This window comes from Myotis brandtii, unplaced genomic scaffold (assembly GCF_000412655.1).
Source record: "Myotis brandtii unplaced genomic scaffold, ASM41265v1 scaffold355, whole genome shotgun sequence".
In the NCBI taxonomy this organism is placed as follows: Eukaryota; Metazoa; Chordata; class Mammalia; order Chiroptera; family Vespertilionidae; genus Myotis; species Myotis brandtii.
This window is the reverse complement of record NW_005363642.1, coordinates 963,482-981,580: the sequence shown is the minus strand read 5'-3', so window position 1 is coordinate 981,580 and position 18,099 is coordinate 963,482. Positions and strand designations below refer to the sequence as shown.

At 46.4% G+C, this 18,099-nt stretch overlaps 1 protein-coding gene across 1 annotated transcript in view; it reads right to left on the bottom strand.

Moving 5' to 3' along the window:
• PRM3 (protamine 3) overlaps positions 1–2,579 on the bottom strand; it is a 6,245-nt gene extending 3,666 nt beyond the window's left edge. The window contains exons 1-2 of the mRNA XM_014544168.1: positions 2,488–2,579; positions 1,043–1,121 (exon numbers count right to left, since the gene is read on the bottom strand). Of these exons, the coding sequence (XP_014399654.1) occupies positions 1,043–1,121; positions 2,488–2,579 (171 nt within the window). The remainder of the gene's footprint in view (positions 1–1,042; positions 1,122–2,487) is intronic.
• Positions 2,580–18,099: the final 15,520 nt, after the last annotated feature.

Here is an 18,099-nt window from a genome sequence, read left to right as displayed (position 1 = left end):
CTCCCCCCCCCCTTTCCCACCCCTCTCACTGTACAGAGATGATCCCATTAAAGCAGAATCAGAATCATAGCAACTGGTTTCCCTTTAATAGACAGAGATGTCTGACCATGCCCTATTCCCTGAGCTTTCTGGGTGAGTTTAGGATCTGGAGATGGGAACTCATCCTGGGTTATCCTAAGTGAGTTCAAATGTAGTGACATGGGTCCTTAAAAGTTGGAAGGAGGAGGCAGGAGAGTCACAGGAAGAGCTTTGAAGATCCTCGCCACTGGCTTTGAGATGGAGGTGGGGGTTCTCAGAGTTGGCGAGAACATGGCCCAGCCCACACCTTGACTGCCCAGCCCTGTGAGACCCCTTGTGGAATTCTGTAAGATAATAAATTTGAGTTGTAAGCTATGAAGTGTGTGGCAATTTGTTACAGTGGCCATAGGAAGCTAATACAGAGGCTTAATTTCACCCGGTGTTCATATGCATTAAGGGGGCTGGGTATAGGAAGCCATATCATCTGACTGGGTATAGGAAGCCATCTAGCGACTGGGGTAATGGAAGCAACTTCAGACCCCCATTTAATGCCCTCACTTAGAAAGACAGTGTTGTCCATGCCTATGTTGCAAGGTTGGTATGGGGCCTGAAAGTGAATGCAAAACACCTGTACACCATGATGCCCGAAACATGCAGATCATGGCCATGTTTCGGAGGTTCTTGGTGGCCCTGTCACTTTAGGGAATAGAGCCTCAGCCGTGGGCTTTGCTCTGCCACCATGAGATTGTGAAATGAGCCAAGTAGGCCGATGTCCAAAGTGTCTTGTGAACCATCTCCACATCATCTTGGGGTTTCAAGCCCTCAGTGTATCATGTGGGTCGAGTGGGTAGACAAGATGGTCAGGTTACCATGTTGCTTCCTTCATAGGTTAAATGTGAAAGCTTAGTTCAACTACCACCTGGGCATCACTGTACCCAGACCGAGGGGAGCTTTGGGCCGAAAACTGTGGGCACTTTGGGGACTAGTGGGATATAGGGATGAGCTAGAGCTGGTAAATGTTTACCTGGCTCTCTGTGACAGGGACAGGGGAGAGCAAGTCCTGATTTGTAGCTTTTGCACGAATTTCTGTGGTCCGTTTCAAGCTGCCAACAGAAGTCATGGAGCACAGTGTTGGGGAGAGATGCGCTCAGAAACAGCGTGGCTCGACTCCTGTCCCCACTGGGGGGGACCTCTAAAGGGGTGGTTGGGGAGGCAGCTGTTGATTGACTTGGTAGTCAAGAGTTTGGAACAAGATTTAATGTGACAACTGTCACTTATGCCCCCTCTTTTTGGCATCCTCAACCCCTCTCCTGAGTTTTTTATTTACTAGTGGTCCATGCCCATTAAAAGGGAATTAGAGAAAATATTTTAATATTGCTATTTGCCCTTTATAATAGAAGTGTCAGAGATGAAAGAAAATTAGTAAAATGTATATGAAAATCTTCCTCCTGTCAGAGTCTGCGGCATGCCGCAAGACCCAGAGTCAAGTCCTCGCACACCCGCGTGCACCTCGAAATCACACGAGACCCAGACCTGGCCGGCCCCATCCCCATTGGGTGAGATCCAGACCCGGCTGCCCCACCCCCGTCAAGCCCCGTCGGGTGGGGGGCATGGCCTGCAGTCCCCCATCAAGCCCCACCGGGCAGGGGGTGCAGCCTGAGGTCCCCTGTCAAGCCCCATTGGGCCGGGGGTGCGGCCTCAGGTCCCCCACCTCAGCCCAGTACCACGCAGCCTCAGGTCCCTGCTGATCGCTCATTACGGCTCATTATGGGAACCCTGCCTCCGCTGTGTGTGTAGCCATCTTGTGACGGCGTGACAGAATGAATCAATTTGCATCTTATGATGGCGTGACGGAGTGAGGGTCTTTATTATATATGATTTAAAAAATATATTTTATTGATTTCAGAGAGAGGAAGGGAGAGGGAGAAATAGAAACATCAATGATGAGAATCATTGATCGGCCACCTTCTGCACACCCCCTGCTGGGAATCGATCGAGCCTGCAACCCGGGCATGTGCCCTGACTGAGAATCAAACCTTGACCTCCCGGTTCATGGGTCAAAGCTCAAACACTGAGCCACACTGGCTGGGCATCCCCCACTTTTAATCCCCAGCCCTCCTCTTCCCTGAACTCCCTTCTCAAAGCAAAGACATAAGAGTGGAGTTATTTTTTCAACATTTATTGACAGGCGGCGTTGTTCGTTAGCAGGCTCCTGTTCCATGTTCACTTCATTGAGATGGTGGCATGTTCAAGGTGTAGCAGCAAGAGGGTCTTGTAGCCGGTAAAACTCAGGCAGAGTGTGTGGACTTGCTAGCTTGTGCCTTTAGCATCTTATCTTCTTCTACACCTTGAGTAGCGGCGGCAGCACACTGGGGAAGCAAAACAGAGAGAGAGAATTTTAGTTGGCAGAACCCCCAGTTCTGCCTTGCTCGTTTTGTGGTTTTGTACCCAGATAGGGACCCCTTGTACCTCTTCTCCTCCTCCTCCTCCGACAGCAGCGCCTCCTTCGTCTGTAACATCTCCTTCTCCGGCGGCGGCATCTGCTCCGGCTGCGGCAGCATCTGTATCTGGCCATGATGCTGGGTGGAACTGGCCTAGATGCTCAGGAGCAGGGTTACCACCTTGGCTGAGCCAGCCAACCTGTGAGCAGGTGGAACTTTGTGGGCTGTGAACCAGGGGCTGGTCCTGGGCCTCTTATAGACACCGGGGGGGGCCTGGGCATTGTGAGGTCGCAGAGGCCTGCACCTCTGACCATGGCCAGAACTGTCCTGCATCATGTCCATATATGGGCATGTGGGAGGCCCTTGGTGAGGGCAGGGTGGGGCTGCCCGGGTCACCAGCCACAGATAATCACTCATTCAGTCAATTCACAAAGTATTATTGAGTACCTTACTGTGTGCCAGATTCTGGACTAGGTGTCAACGTACAGTGAGAAATAAGGCAGACATATTCCTGCCTAATAAACTTTCTAACTACAAGAAACACTAATGAAATTACCTCATAGAATAAATGTAGTTGTGGTAAATGCTGACAAGAGAAACTTCAGATTTTTATTGGGGTATGTGTTGGGGGGACTTGAGGCCCCAGGAAAGCTGCTTAATGAAGTGCTGGTGAAGTGAATTCCTAAAGGACGAGTTGGAGGAGGGAAAAGCATCTGGGAGAAGGAAACAGCTGGTACGAAGTTGTGAGGCAGCACGGGATGTGTGATTCCATTTATATGAAGTGTCCGAAAGGGAAATCCATAGACAAATCAATTGGTGGTTGCGGGAGTGGGGGGGATGGGGAGTGACTGCTTAGTGGGTACAGGTTTCCTTCTGGGGTGATGAAAATGTTTTAGAACTAGAGAAAGGTGATGGTCACACCACATTACGAATGTACCAAATGCTGCTGAATTGTTCACTGTAAGATAATTCCATGTTACATGAGTTTTACCTCCATTGGAAAGTTCTGAGGCTGAAAGGTGTGCGGCAGCTGTAAGGAATCAAAGGGGCCCCACAGGGTGGGGCGGAGGCGGGCAAGCAGCGGCCTGAAACGCTGAGCTTCCTATGTTCGTTCCCACGTCCCCCAGGAGTTGTAGGGACACAGAGGGTATTAGATTTGGTTAGTTTTATTTTTGTCATTTTTTTCTTGTGTTTTGTAATTTTCACTTAAAATTTTTTTTCTTTCTTTTTATTGAATTCATCGGGGTGACATTGTAGATGTGGTTACTTTTAACAGCAAGCCAAAAGAATTGATTTTTGGATAGAAGTTTTACATTTCACTTCAGCAGGCAGAGGAGGCTTGGCGGTGGTTAGTGTTCTAGTTTGGGGTGTCCACACCGGAGTGCTTAGGGATGATGGGCTTCGTGACTACCCAGTGCTCTCAAGTGATTCAGAAGAGGAGGAGGAGCAGTGCGTCCAGATCTACATAGAGAAAGGGGGAGGGCTGCGGTGAGGAGAGGGCAGCGGAGTAAATGGAACAGAATGTGAACTGACCAGTCTGCAGGAAGGGGATTACCTTGAATAGTTCTTGCAACTTTTCTGTCACTTTGACCTTATTTCCAAATAAACCATTAAATTAAAAACAAACAAACAAACAAAAACACGAAAGGAAAAGGTGAGAGGCCTTCCAGGGCTGGTGTGGCGGCTCCTTTTCTCTTGTGGCTCTGCCCTTAGCAAGCTCTTCCCACCCTCGATTGTCCCACAGTCCCAAACCCGGGCTCCGTGGGTGGTTTTGCAGTTGGTGTACTGCTCGAAGCTCTCAGCCGAGGGTTGGGTGGTTCAGAAATGCAGGCCCAGCACCCAGAGGCCTGTGTCTGTCCACGGGAGCTGTCTTTTCTCCATTTGAATGCTCACAGTACAAGTCTTTTTCTAACTGGAACAAAAGCACACTAAGGGCTAGCCTTGGCCCTCCTGGAAATTCACCCGTATTTACTGTGGAAGGAAGTAGGAAGGAAGAAGAGGAGGGCATAAAAGGTGTCACTACCCTGTGAAGAGTTTCCGACACCCCACCCAGCAACTTCACCTTCTGACCGTTTGCCTCACTGTGGGAACACCCTGCCCCTCAGAATAAAGCTGGGGCTCTTAGGAAGGAGAAAAGGGGTCAGTGGGTAGTTAGGTAATTTGTACTCTTTGTCCCAGAGGGGGTGCAGCCAGAAACTTCCAGAACCTTACCTCCAAACCCACAACAAGATAGGAAAACCATGAATTTGAAACTAAAGTCCACTGAGTTACTAAGAGGGCTGCGCCAGTCACATAGTAGGTTAATAACACATTTACTTTGTTGATTCATGTCTAGATCGACTATAAATTATCACCCCCAATCCTGTAACACTTAGCACTTTTTAAAGTGAACCTACATGGTCCCGGAGGAGCCCCAAGAAATGGTAGAGTTTGGTATTTACCCTGTTTTACAGATGAGGTATTTGAAACGTATACGCTGTATCACTCATTCATTCACATTTTTATTGAGCTTCTATTATGTGCCAGGCACTATTCTAGGCAGTGGGAATACAGCATGAGCAAGAGAGATGAGAGTTTTTGTCCCCCAAGAAGCTTGCATTCTAGTTGGGACAGACAGTATTCAAGTGAACAAATAAATGAACAGAAGACTTTGAAGTTTATCACAACTATGTGCAGAATCAGTTGATGAGCCAGAGAATGACTGGAGGGTGTTGGGAGAGGCCTGACTGACATTTGAGCTGAGAGCTGATTGATGAGAGGGAGCCAGCTGTGCGAACTTGTGTTGAATGTGGGTGTCCCCATCGGGGAGAGAGCCAGTGGCTCTGCCCCACGCAGTCATTCAGGGACCCCGGCACATAGCTTTCCAGCATGTCCTGGATGTTCCCATCCAGCCAGTTGGACGGAGGGAGAGAGAGAGTAGGAAAGGCTCCTCTGTTTCTTTACTGCCTTGGCCCGAAGTGACTCACTCCACTTCTGTTCCCGCATCATTGGTGAGCTAGTCATATGACCCTGTGGGACACAAGGAATGCATGGAGGTCAAGTCTGTGGACTGCTGCTTCCCAGAAATGTCATCTGTGGAAAGGGGAGTGAGAATATGGTGTACTTCTCTCCCTCTGCCATAGAGCGGAAGGGACACGAGCTGGCGGTCGGCAGAGTGGCTGGCTGGGCATAGTACCACAAGGAGGCCTGAGAAGGCCACTCTGTGGAGGGGACTTGTGAGCTGACGACTTGGCTGATGGGAGTGGTCTCTTGGTTTGAAGACTGTGCAGGGGGACAGGAAAAAACTTGGAATGAAAGATGCCCCCTATGGCTACAGAGGAAAAAAACAAGTTTTGGCCTTCCAGTTTAGTGGGGGGAGACAGGCATTAATCAGATCATCACAGAAATAGTTATAAATCTTGGAAGAGGAGGCCCTTGGAGCTATAAGGTGGGGGATTTGTCCTAATCTGGAGTCGGGAGGACTGAAATGTTGGGGGTTTACTTGTTCTAGCAGCTGGCTGTTACCCTAAATAATCCAGCACTTGTCACTAACTGATACTCATTGTGTTCATTGTCTCCAAGTAGAATATAAGTTCTGTGAGATCAGAAACTTGTGTTCAACATGGCAATCCTGTAACAGTAATCAGTACGTAAACCAAATATTTATTGAAGAACTAAATGATAAATGGATGCTTTGTATGATAAAGTTCTTTTGTTGTCACTTTTTAAATATTAAATCATGATATCGTATTTGATTTTTGAAATGTTACACACCCTCTCCCTTCCCTCTGCCCTGGTTCTGAGTCCAGCCCCAAGCTGAGAATGGCGCTAATCACCAAGACTCCAGGAATCTCAAACACATGCAGAACTTCCAGGCATGGCAGGAGGAGGGTGGTGCTATCCCCAAGGTCCTGGTTGGTCAGTCACAGGGTGTGTGGTCTTCCACACCCCACATTTGTGATATCACAGTGGCCCCCCACAGCCATCTTGATCAAGGAGAAATGTCACCAAAGAAGTGAAGGCAGAGGTTGGAGCCAGGCAATTAATTCTCAGGATAATGAGAGGACAATTTAGCAGTAAGATGACAATGTTTCTAATGTGCCGTCACACCCCAGTTCCACAGCCAGGAATCTGTCTTATAGAAATTCTCACATGTGTTCATAAAGGTGTGTGTAAGAGGGTGTTCAATGGAACATTGTGGGAAGAAAATGGGCAGTAACAGTGTGCATCTTAAGGAAATGGTCAGTCAGTTGTTACATCCATGTTGCAGAACAGCTCAAGCCATTCAGAAGAACACGGTGGAGGGGGGTGCACCAAGAGGGGAGGAAATCCACAAATCTCCACACTAAGCAAGTTACTAAAATGTAGGGCATCATCCCATGTTCATGTTTGTAAAACATTTTTGTCAGTGTTCACATATGCCTAGGGGAGAGTCCAGAATACAATACATTGATTTAGCAGTGGAGAGCAGAATTGTGGGAGGTTTATCTTTAGATTTTATTGATTTTGATTGGACTTTTTTATTTTTTAAATTATTTATTGTTTAAAGTATTACATATGTCTCCTTTCCCCCCATTGACTAGCTGTTCCCACCCCCCAGGAAGTTTTTGCTTTAAAAAAAATACACATACACACACACACACACATACGTGTGTGTGTGTGTGTGTGTATTATTGATTTCAGAGAGGAAGGGAGAGGGAGAGAGAGAGAGAAACATCAATGATGAGAATCATCGATCCTCTGTCTCCTGCATGCCATGCCCTCCACTGGGAATTGAGCCTGCAACCTACACATGTGCCCTGATTGGGAATTGAACTGTGACCTCCTGGTTCATAGGTTGACCCTCAACTATTGAGCCATGCTGGCCGGGTGGGTATTATTTTTTTATTCATTTTTTTTTCAGATCATGGAAATAACAATATTCAGCAATGCCTTGGCCCTTAGGTAAAAAAATTTAAACAGCCCAACTGGTGTGGCTCAGTGGTTGAACATTGACCTATGAACCAGGAGGTCACAGTTGGATTCCTGGTCAGGCACATGCCCAGGTTGTGAGCTCAATCCCCATTGTGGAGTGTGCAGGAGGCAGCTGATTGATGAGTCTCATCATTGATGTTTCTATCTCTCTCTCCCTCTTCCTTCCTCTCTAAAATCAATAAAAATATATTAAAAAGAAAAATGAAAATAATAATACCCATTACTGTATTATCTGAATATTATTTTTTCTTTAATAACAATTTGGTTACAGAGTTCTCATATTTCTCACTCACTTTCCCTCACTGTTAACATTTTACATCACCATGGCAACTTTGTTACAACTAAAAAACATAACCAGGTGTGTATGTTTGGGGAGGCAGATGACAGAGGGAAGGGCCAGTCTCACTTTCTAGCAAGGGCACATGCTCTCAAGGTGACTTACCATGATTGATGTTGACCTTGATCCCCTGGCTGAGGTGTGTTTGTCAGGTTTCTTTACTGTAGAATTACTCCTTTTCTTCCCCCATTTTATATAGTAGTCTTTGGGAGAAAGTCGCTTTGTGCAGCCCACACTTAAGGGATGAGAAGCTCTGTCCCACTTCCTTGAGAGCAGGGTATGTACATAAATTATTTGAAATTCTTCTGTGGTGGATATTTGTCTCGTCTCCCTCATTTATTTACTTAATCACATTTATATCAACATAGACTTGTGGAAATTCCATACTTTGGGTTATAATCCAATACTACTATATTTTATTGCTCAAATTGTTCCAGTTTTGGCCATCGGGAGCTCTCTTAGTTGACTCCTGTGTCCCTTTGCCCCCCTCTCCCCATTCATGTGAGTTTTGAGCACTTCCTTATTTTAGGTCCTATGAGATGCTCCAGGCTCATCTATTTCCTGTCCTAGACCTAGAATCAGCCATTTCTCCAAGGAACACTGTGTTCTTTCTTTGGAGAATGGCGTTAGAAACCCAGATCTGAAACCTGATGTGCTTGTTGTTATGGGGTGATGTTGCTTCTCGGCCTTCTCCGTGACAGAGCAAGGAAATATGTGTGCATGTATTAACCATATACATATTTATACACAACTCTCTATATTACTGTTAAAATAAACATGAGTTCATTCTGATGTCTCCAACTCTAATCCACCTCCACATGGGTCATCTGGCCTCCCCCTCGCATAGCTGTAACTTCCTACCCCAACGGGGGAACCCTGGCTACTGCCATTCATCATCCATTTACTTAATTGTTCCAGTTCAGTATGCATGTGGTAGTCATAGAATTGTTAACCTTTGCCCCTGGTACCTTTCCATTCATGAATTAATTCCAATTAATATTTGATGATTGCCCTTTGTGCTGAGCACTGTTCTAAGCACAGTAAACAAAACAAATGTCCCTGCTCTCATGCAGTTTATAGTCTAGAGCAGGAGATAGAGCAATAAGCATGATAAATAAGTAAATTGTATTCAACGTTGAAAGGAAAATAGAAAAAGTAATGCAAGATGAGGATGGCTGGGCTTCCTGGGGGTGGTTGGGACAAGTGGCAATTCAGGTGATCAGGGCAGGCCTTGTTGATAAGGTGACATTTGAGCAAATCCTGAAGGCAATGAGGGGGCCAATCATGTGGACATCTTAGAAGAGTATCACAGGCAGAGGGAACAGCCGGTGCAAAGGCCCTGGGGTAGGGATGTATTTGCTATGTTCAAGGAACAATAAGGAGGCCAGTGTGACTGGAGTAAAGAGAGATGAGAGGTCAGTGGGAGATGAGGTCATAGAGGTGGGGGCACCAAATTACGATGGCTTTGTCAGTCACTCTAAGGATTGGCTTTTATTCTGAATGAAATGGGGACCACAGGAGTGACATTCTCTGTTGCTGTGTCGAGAAGGATATAAGGGAAGGGGAGGATGTGAGGAACCCACTTAGGAAGCTGTAGCCGTCAAAAGTATCCCTGCTGAGAATTCACCCAAGAGTTAGCTACATGGCAGACACTGGCAACCTTCAGGACAGCCTTTGTGACATGATGGAGCAAGGAGTGCTAATGGGAGTGGGTTTTAGGGAGAGGAGAGGAACTGGAGAGCCAGACGGACAGGTTTTTCAGGGACTTCCACTGCAAAGGGAAGCAGGAGAACAGGAATGTAGTTGGCAGGGGAAGTGGGCCGCAAAGAGGTTTGGTTCGGTTTTGAGATGAGAAAATAGAGCATGATTGTTTCCTGGTGGGAACAGTCATGCTCATTTTTTTGAGAACGAAAAGTGATGAGACTGAGCAGACAGTCACTGGAGCCCTGTCCTGGAGCAGGTGGGAGGGGACAAGATGCAGTCGACAGTGGTGGGCCTGGCTTTAGAGCGGAGAGAGGTGGTCATCCAGGTATCAGGCAGGAAGGGAGGGGCGTGGAGCAGGTACTGCAGGGCAGGCGAAGGTGGGCTGGCATGGCAGAAGTTTCAGCTGAGGGCTTCCACTTTCCCAGTGACGGGCAGAGCTCAAGTCTGTTATGCCCACTGCCAGGCTTCTCTCGGGCTTTCTGCTCATTGGTTGATTGCAGCTCTGTGCAGTCAGGAAGGATTCGTTCATTTTACAGAAGGGGAATGAGGCTCAAAGGCTTAGGGACTTGTCCAGGGTCTCACAGAGTCAGGATTCAAACTCAGACTGAGTCCAGCCTCCTCCCTTTGGTTCCAACCCGTCATCCCTCCACCCACCAGGACAGAGGTGTCAGCCTAGAGCCGTGGTCGGCAAACTGCGGCTCGCGAGCCACATGCGGCTCTTTGGCCCCTTGAGTGTGGCTCTTCCTAAGCCTTAGGACTACCCTAATTAAGTTCATAACAGTGTACCTACCTACATAGGTTAAGTTTAAAAAATTTGGCTCTCAAAAGAAATTTCAGTCGTTGTACTGTTGATATTTGGCTCTGTTGACTAATGAGTTTGCCAACCACTGGCCTAGAGCCAAGTCCTGCTTCAGAGCCACATGGGCCTCCACTTAGAGAGCCAGTACCTGAAACTGGGGGCTCGGCCACACTTTTACATGTGTGTATCTTCCCATGGCGATTTTTGTTACTCAGTAAATAAGGGCCTCCTTATCAAAAAGAATTGATACCACTAAGGGGGAGGGGGAGTAAACAGCAGTGGCCCCCCCTCACCAGCCCCTCCACCCGGAGAGCCAGGTGAATGGTTCGGTGGGTCCTTCCAAAATTTTGCTGGTGTACACACACACACACACACACACACACACACACACGAAGTTGTTTGTCTTTAAAAGAATAAATAGAAGATACTATCACATTTCTGCAACTTACTTTTATTTATTTAACCACATATTAGCAACATTTCTGCAGGCTTTGGACTGAGCAGTTTCACTTGCATGAGTCTACTCCCTTGATCAGGGCCATCTGATAGAAATAGAACGCAAATACAGGGTATGGTATGTCATTTAAAAATATGTCATTTTAAGGTAGCCACCTTAAAAATAGTAAAAAGAGCCCAGCCAGTGTGGCTTAGTGGTTGAGCACCAACCTATGAACCAGGAGGTCCTGGTTCGATTCCCAGTCGGGTCACATGCCCAGGTTGTGGGCTCAATCCCCAGAGTGGGGTGTGCAGGAGGCAGCAGATCAATGATTCTCATTATTGATGTTTTTCTCTCTCTCCCCCTCTCCCTTCATCGAGCCCTGACTGGTTTGGCTCACTGGATAGAGCGTCGGCCTGCGGACTGAAGGGTCCCAGGTTCGATTCCGGTCAAGGGCACTTACCTTGGTTGTGGGCCCATCCCCAGTGGGGGCTGTGCAGGAGGCAGTATATCAGTGTTTCTCTCTCATCGATGTTTCTAACTCTCTATCCCTCTCCCTTCCTCGCTGTAAAAAATCAATAAAATATATTTTTAAAAAAAGTAAAAAGAAACAAGTGAAATTCATTTTAATGTTTTATTTAACATATCCAAAATATTATCATTTTGACATGTCTTTAATATAGAAATGAGATGCCACTTTTTTTTCCCATGTATAAGACACTGTTTTTTTTTATAAAATTGTTAGACTGAAAATCGAGGGGCATCTTATACATGGAAGTCAGCAGAGGAGGGAGCCGAGTGGGTGTGTAGCTGCCCATACCTTGTCAAACAGGCTTCCTCCAATCACCAGCCTTATTGTTACTGACGTCAGCTGATGCCATAATTGGAGGTGGAGGTGGAAAATGCTCAGATGTAACAGGGACTGGAGCGTTCTGAGCCCATAAGGATGTCCAAAAATAAAAAGGTAAATACCAGTAAATGATCGTTTTACTCTGCAAAATTCAAACGGAATGTAATCAGCTATGCAAAAGAGCATGGAAATAGAGCTGCAGAGAGTCAATTTGGACCTCCTCCCACTGAGTGTATGATCAGACAGTGGAGAAAACAGGAAGAACAACTCCTTAAGATGCCAAAAAAGGCCTTACAAGGACAATGAGCAAAATGTTTAAAATATTGATTTCTTAATTTTGGGTTGGAAAAGTGGGGGGCGTCTTATACATGGGGGCATCTTATACACGGATTTGGATTCTGTTTGTACCAAGTCTTGGAAATTCAGGTAGATTCCACCCTTAGAGCACCTCTCATTTCAGACAAGTCACATTTCAGGTTTTCAGAAGCCACATGGTTCCTGTATTGGAAAGTGTTGGCCCACAGGTGAGCAAAGCATGCACATGTGACCAACCTGCCACAGCCCTGCTGGTGACAGCCCCGGAGTTGGAGGCAATCTCAGTGTCCATCGGCCAGGGCTGGCCAGTAACTCCTAGCTGGTCTGTTGGAATCCAGTGGGCAGTTAGAATGGTGAGTTCACAGACAACTCTGAGAATACTCATAGGTGGTCTCCATGTGTGATTGAGAGCCACTTTTCATTAAAAACAAACAAACACATGAAAACATACACTAAAGAAAACATTTTAAAAAGAGAGAAGTAAACACTCATTTGCGGGTTAATTTTTTTATTTAAATTAATAAACTTATTTTTAAAAAATATATTTTATTGATTTTTTAGAGAGAGGAAGGGAGAGGAATAGAGAGTTAGAAACATCGATGAGAGAGAAACATCGATCAGCTGCCTCAGCTGCCTCCGGCACACTCCCTACTGGGGATGTGCCCGCAACCAAGGTACATGCCCTTGACCGGAATCGAACCTGGTACCCTTCAGTCCACAGGCTGACGCTCTATCCACTGAGCCAAACCGGTTAGGGCTAGACTTATTTTTTAGAGCAGTTTTAGGTTTACAGATAACTGAGCAGAAAGTGGAGTTCTCCTATCCCCTTTCCCTCCCTCCACCTCAGTTTCCTCTATTATTAACATCCTGTGTTAGTTTGGTACATTTTTTATAATTGATGAACCAGTATTGATACATTATTAACTAAAGCCTATGGTTTATATTGGGGTTCACACTGTTGTATGGTCTGTGGATTTTGACAAATGTATAACCATATGTGTTCACCACGACAGAATCATACAGACTAGTTTGACTGCCTTAAAGGTCCCAGTGCTCTGCCTGTTCATCCTTTCTCCTGTCCCCTACCCCTGGCAACCACTGCTGATTTCTTTACTGTCTTTTCCAGAATATCACATTCATTATTTTTTAAGGAATGAATAGACCCAACTTTGCAAGTATATTCACCAAATATTCAGAGTAGATGTGTGGTTAAAATGACGGGCCCTCAGTTTAAACTTTATCTGTGTTTCTATAAATCATTTTTATTCTTTCATTGTTGTTGTTTTGGTTTGGTTTTTTGTTAATCCTCACAAAATGGAGGATATTTTTTCCATTGATTTTCAGAGAGAGAGAGAGAGAGATCGATTGGTTGCTTTCAACACACGCCCCGATCAGAGCCAGGGATCAAGCCTGCAACCGAGCTATGTGCCCTTGACTGGAATTGAACACTTCAGTCAGCGGGCTGGCTCTCTAACCACTGAGAAAACTGGCTAAGGCTCTATGAATCATTTTTAAACAGCATGTATCCATTAAGATTATTTTAATGAAGCTTCTCAGGCATGCAGTGTACCTATACCCATCTCTGGTGATTAAAAACGTAAAATATTTTAAGTAGGTCTGAATCCCCCCCTTTACTTCCTCCTTCCCCATCTCATTCCCTTTCCTCTCCCCAAATAACGGTATTTATCATTATGGCCAGACCTATGTGTCCCCAATCAGAGCACTCCTGGGTCCTGAAACCTTTGTTGACATCATACTATATGTGTAATGTACTTTGCTTTGTTTGCTAGGTGTTGTGTGTGTGAGATTCATCCCTGTGGTCACACATGGGTGAGGATGAGTGGGGGCCGAGCTGCCATTTGCACTGTGGATACTGCATCCTAACTGAAGTCTTCATTTCCTCTCCATGGACACGTAGGCTGTTTCCAATTCTCTGCCATTGTGAACAGCACTGCAGTGACCAAGTTCGTGCCCGTGGTCAAAGGTTACCGAGAGCACATTCAGCAGACCAGTGGTTTCCAAGTTTCAGAGGCATCAGGTTCACCTGGAGGGCTGGTGAAAACACCATTGCTGGCTCCCAACCCAGAGGCGTGCGGTTTGTTTTTGTTTTCCCCGTGTGTCTGGGAGGAACCTGAGAACCTGCATTTCTAATAAGTTCCCAGGTGCTGCTGAGGCTGGGGGTCTGAGGGCCCCACTCTGAGAGCCTCTGCAGTAGAGGAATGTGGGGCTGCTGGATATGCCCTTTTGAACTTGACCCAAGGATGTTTACAACACATCACACACCCCTCCTCCTCTCTTCCCTGCCCTTTCTCCGTGTCCGCACTGACACCTGACACCGTCAGGTTTGACCTCTTTTTTCTTTTTAATATACAGTATCACTTTATTTAAATATCAAAACAAACACACCACCAAATGATTTGTTTCTCTACAAAGGAGGGAGATGAGATTGGAGGATAAAAGAACCAATGTGGATTTCATTTTATTCATTTTGCTATTTTGCAATGAGAATATTCTCATGTATCATTTGTGTGTTTAAATTTTTTTGGAATGATGCCCAGCTGGCGTGGCTAAGTGGTTGAGCATCTGAGCATCGACCTATGAACCAGGAGGTCACCGTTCGATTCCTGGTCAGGGCACATGCCCGGGTTGCCAACTCGATCCCCAGTGGGGATCAATGATTCTCTCTCATCACTGATGTTTCTCTCTCTCACTCCCTCTCCTTTCCTCTCTGGAATCAATAACAATATATTTAAAACATTTTTGGGGGGATGAGAACTTTTAGAATGCTTATGGCTGCAGGTGACAGCATCTCTAATTTTCCTGGCTGTCATGTTAAAGCAAAGCAAGACGACTCCTATTCTTACCCAGAGTTCAGCAATTTTTGCTAAATAAATGCTCCTCCGTTTGTTATATGCCTTTGGTCTATTCCACAGCTCTGTGATAATTGTTGTTTTCCAGTAAGCATTTTGCCCATTTTCATAGTTGTTTTGTGGGGAGAGGGTTTTCACCCACCAATGCTGGAACTCAGTCATTTAATTTTTTCTTGAGTTTTTTCCCCGAGCCAATGTTTTCATTTTTATGCAGTTTGTATTATCTTCCCAGGGTTATCATAACAAGGTATCCCAAACTGGGTGACTTAAAACAACAGAAAGCTGTTTTCTCACCGGTATGGGAGCCAGAGACTGAAGTAAGGTTTCGGCTGTGCCAGGCTCCCCTGAGGCTCCAGGGGAGGGTCTGTTCGGGCCTTTCTCTTTAGTTTCTAGTGCCCTTGGCAGCCATTGGCCTCCCTGGGCTTGTAGATGCGTCAGTCCAGTCTCTGCTGCTGGTCACATGGGCTTCTCCCTGTGTGTCTTCAAATCGCCTTCCCTGTGTGCTTCAGGTTTTTCCTTTTTCACTAATCTGTTGTGTGGCTCACATTCCTCTTTTTATCCTTTAATTTATTTTTTGAACTAACTGTTGGAATAATTTTAGATTTACAGTAAAGTTGCAAGTACAGGGAGTTTTCATCTACTCCTCACCCAGTTCCCCATTTTAATATGAAAACTAAAACACAACATTGCAACGTGACCACAGGGTGGGCAAAGTAGGTTACAGCTGTTCGTGTGGAAGAAGACATGCAGGTTGTGATGGTTACAATAGTGGTATTAACTCTGTGTTTCACGTACTCTCAACTGTGGACCTACTTTTGCCTACCCCTGTATTATACTACAGACTTTATTCAGATTTCAAGTTTTTCTTTTTAAAATATATTTTTATTGATTTCAGAGAGGAAGGGAGAGGGAGAGAGATAGAAACATCAATGATGAGAGAGGATCATCAATCTGCTGCCTCCTGCACACCTGGGGATCGAGCCTGCAACCTGGGTGTGTGCCCTGACCGGAATTCAGACTGTGACCTCCTGGTTCATAAGTTTCCGCTCAACCTCTGAGCTACATTGGCAGAGCTAGATTTCAAGTTTTTCCATGAATGTCCTTTTTCTGGTCTAGGATCCAAACTAGATTCCCACATTGCACTTAGTGTATTCCTTTTAAAATTAATATCCTGAGCAAACCTCAGGGAAACCCCTAGAGAGCAGATGTGTTCAGTGAGAGTGGGGGTGGGGCAGTGCTGGAGGGCCAGTGCTTGGGCTGCACTTGGAGGGTCTCTCCTCTCCAGCCAGGGCAGCTCCTTCCGTGGCTGTCTCGGTAGGGTAGGGCTTTGTCAAACCTGCAGGCCCTGGGGTGGGTAGGCTCTCATTGTGGCCACTGTAATAATCGGGGTCAGGGATGGCCTGGGCTTTTACATCTTAGGGACCTAGCAAGGGTGGGGAAGGGGACTCAGGGTCCCCAGTGTGGAGGAGGCTGGGGTGGAGGGAGGAGTTTCTAATGGGGCTGGACTCAGAATCCAGGTCTTTCACTCAGATAGTCAAGGTTGTAAGAAGGAGAAGGAAGGGGGTATCTAGTTTAAATTGGGGTATCTGCTACATAACATGGCGGGTAGGAGTTAGTTGAGAGGAGCATGGGGAAATGCATTCTGGGAGAGAGTTCCTAATGCCGTGACCCTTTAATACAGTTCCTCATGTTGTGGTGACCCCCAACCATAAAATTATTTTCGTTGCTACTTCATAACTGTAATTTTGCTACTGTTATGAATCGTAATGTAAATATCTGATATGCAGGATGTATTTTCATTGTTCACGACCCACAGGTTGAGAACCGCTGGTTTAGGGAGTCAGAGGACCAGCGAGAGTCCCCTCCTCCTCCCTTGCACACACCCGTCTTCACCCCCTCCACCCTGCGTGCCACAGAAACCTGCATCCCAGGGCCTCCTGGCTAGTCGTCCGCCATAGCCAGGTGTTCCAGCCTCAGGGCCTTGGACTGGTGTTCACTCTGAAACACTGGCCCCAGAGCTTTGCCTGGCTGACTGCTTCTTGTCGTGCAGGTCTTTGACTCCTCAGAGAGGCCCTCCCTGGCCTCCCTGTCTGATGTTCCTCTTCCCCCTAATGTTTATCACATTCCCCGTTTCATTCATCATAGCCCTGGTTGTGGTCTGAAGTCATCTTTATGTGTTAACTACCCCTATCCCTGTCTGTGGGTTCCCTGCCACAGCCCAGAGCCCAGTGCACGGAGCAAAGGTGTATTCTAAATGCTTGTGGGTGAGTGTTCTGTGTCCCCTCTCTTGCTCCACATGGTTGTGAGTAACGTGTCCTCGCCCAGGAAACATTCCTTCCGGGGCCATCAAAGATTCTCCTCCTCCGCTCTTTGTTGGTGGGAGGGGGAGAGGGGGGTCATAGACAACTTCTCTGAGTATGGGAAGAAAAACAAGGCCCTTGCCCTTGCCCCAGCACTCAGTATTTTGCATTCACATTCAAGGTGGTCTCAGCTTCTCTGCTACCCAGCCCTGCAGTTCTGGGCGGGACAGCTGCTATACAAATAATTCTAGAAGAATCTGGTCAACAAACATGTGCCAGGTGTCCAGTACAGGCCAGGCACACGGGGAGGTTTGAGTCAAGCCTGCTCCAGGCATAGGCTCCTCAAATGCACTAACTGAGATAATACCCAGGGCTCTCCTCCAAGGGGTGTGACATTGGGTCACACATAGGTTCTGGTCTTGGTGAGGGGTTGGGGGAGGCTGCAGTTCCCTGTAACTAGAGGCCTTTGTGGAGGTGTGGACTTTGAGGAGTGAATAGGAGTTTACAAAGCCAATGAGGAAGGAAAGGCCATTTATTTAGGTGCTAAATGTATTATTCATAAAAATTTCATGCCAGGTCTGGCCAGGTAGCTCAGTTGGTTGGAGCATCATCCCAATGTGCCAGGATTTGGGGTTCCATCCCTGGTTGGGGCACATGCAGAGATCAACCAATGAATGCATGAATGGATGGAGCATCAGATCGATGTTTCTCTCTTCCCTTTCCCTCCCTCCTTTCCTCTCTCCCTTCTCTCTAAAAATCAATCAATAAAAAAATTTTTAAAAATCTCATTCCAATTGAAAAACAGTTTGGGTGTTCTGTTTTCCCCTTTGTCAGACTGCCCAAATCTGATTGCTGAGAAACTCCAACAGATCCACAGAGCAAATGCTCTGGGGCCAAATAATTTCAAAAAGCAAAATTAGAAAAGCCCCTAAAAAAAAGTATTTTTACCCTAAAAAAAAGATGTTTCATGTGGCTCCCAGGTCGTTTTGTAGGTTTCCTGTGATGTGGAGTGGGGCCTCTGAGGTTTCAAGCAGCTCTGTGCAGCCAGGGAGGAAAGCTGTTTGGCAGTTTCTTAT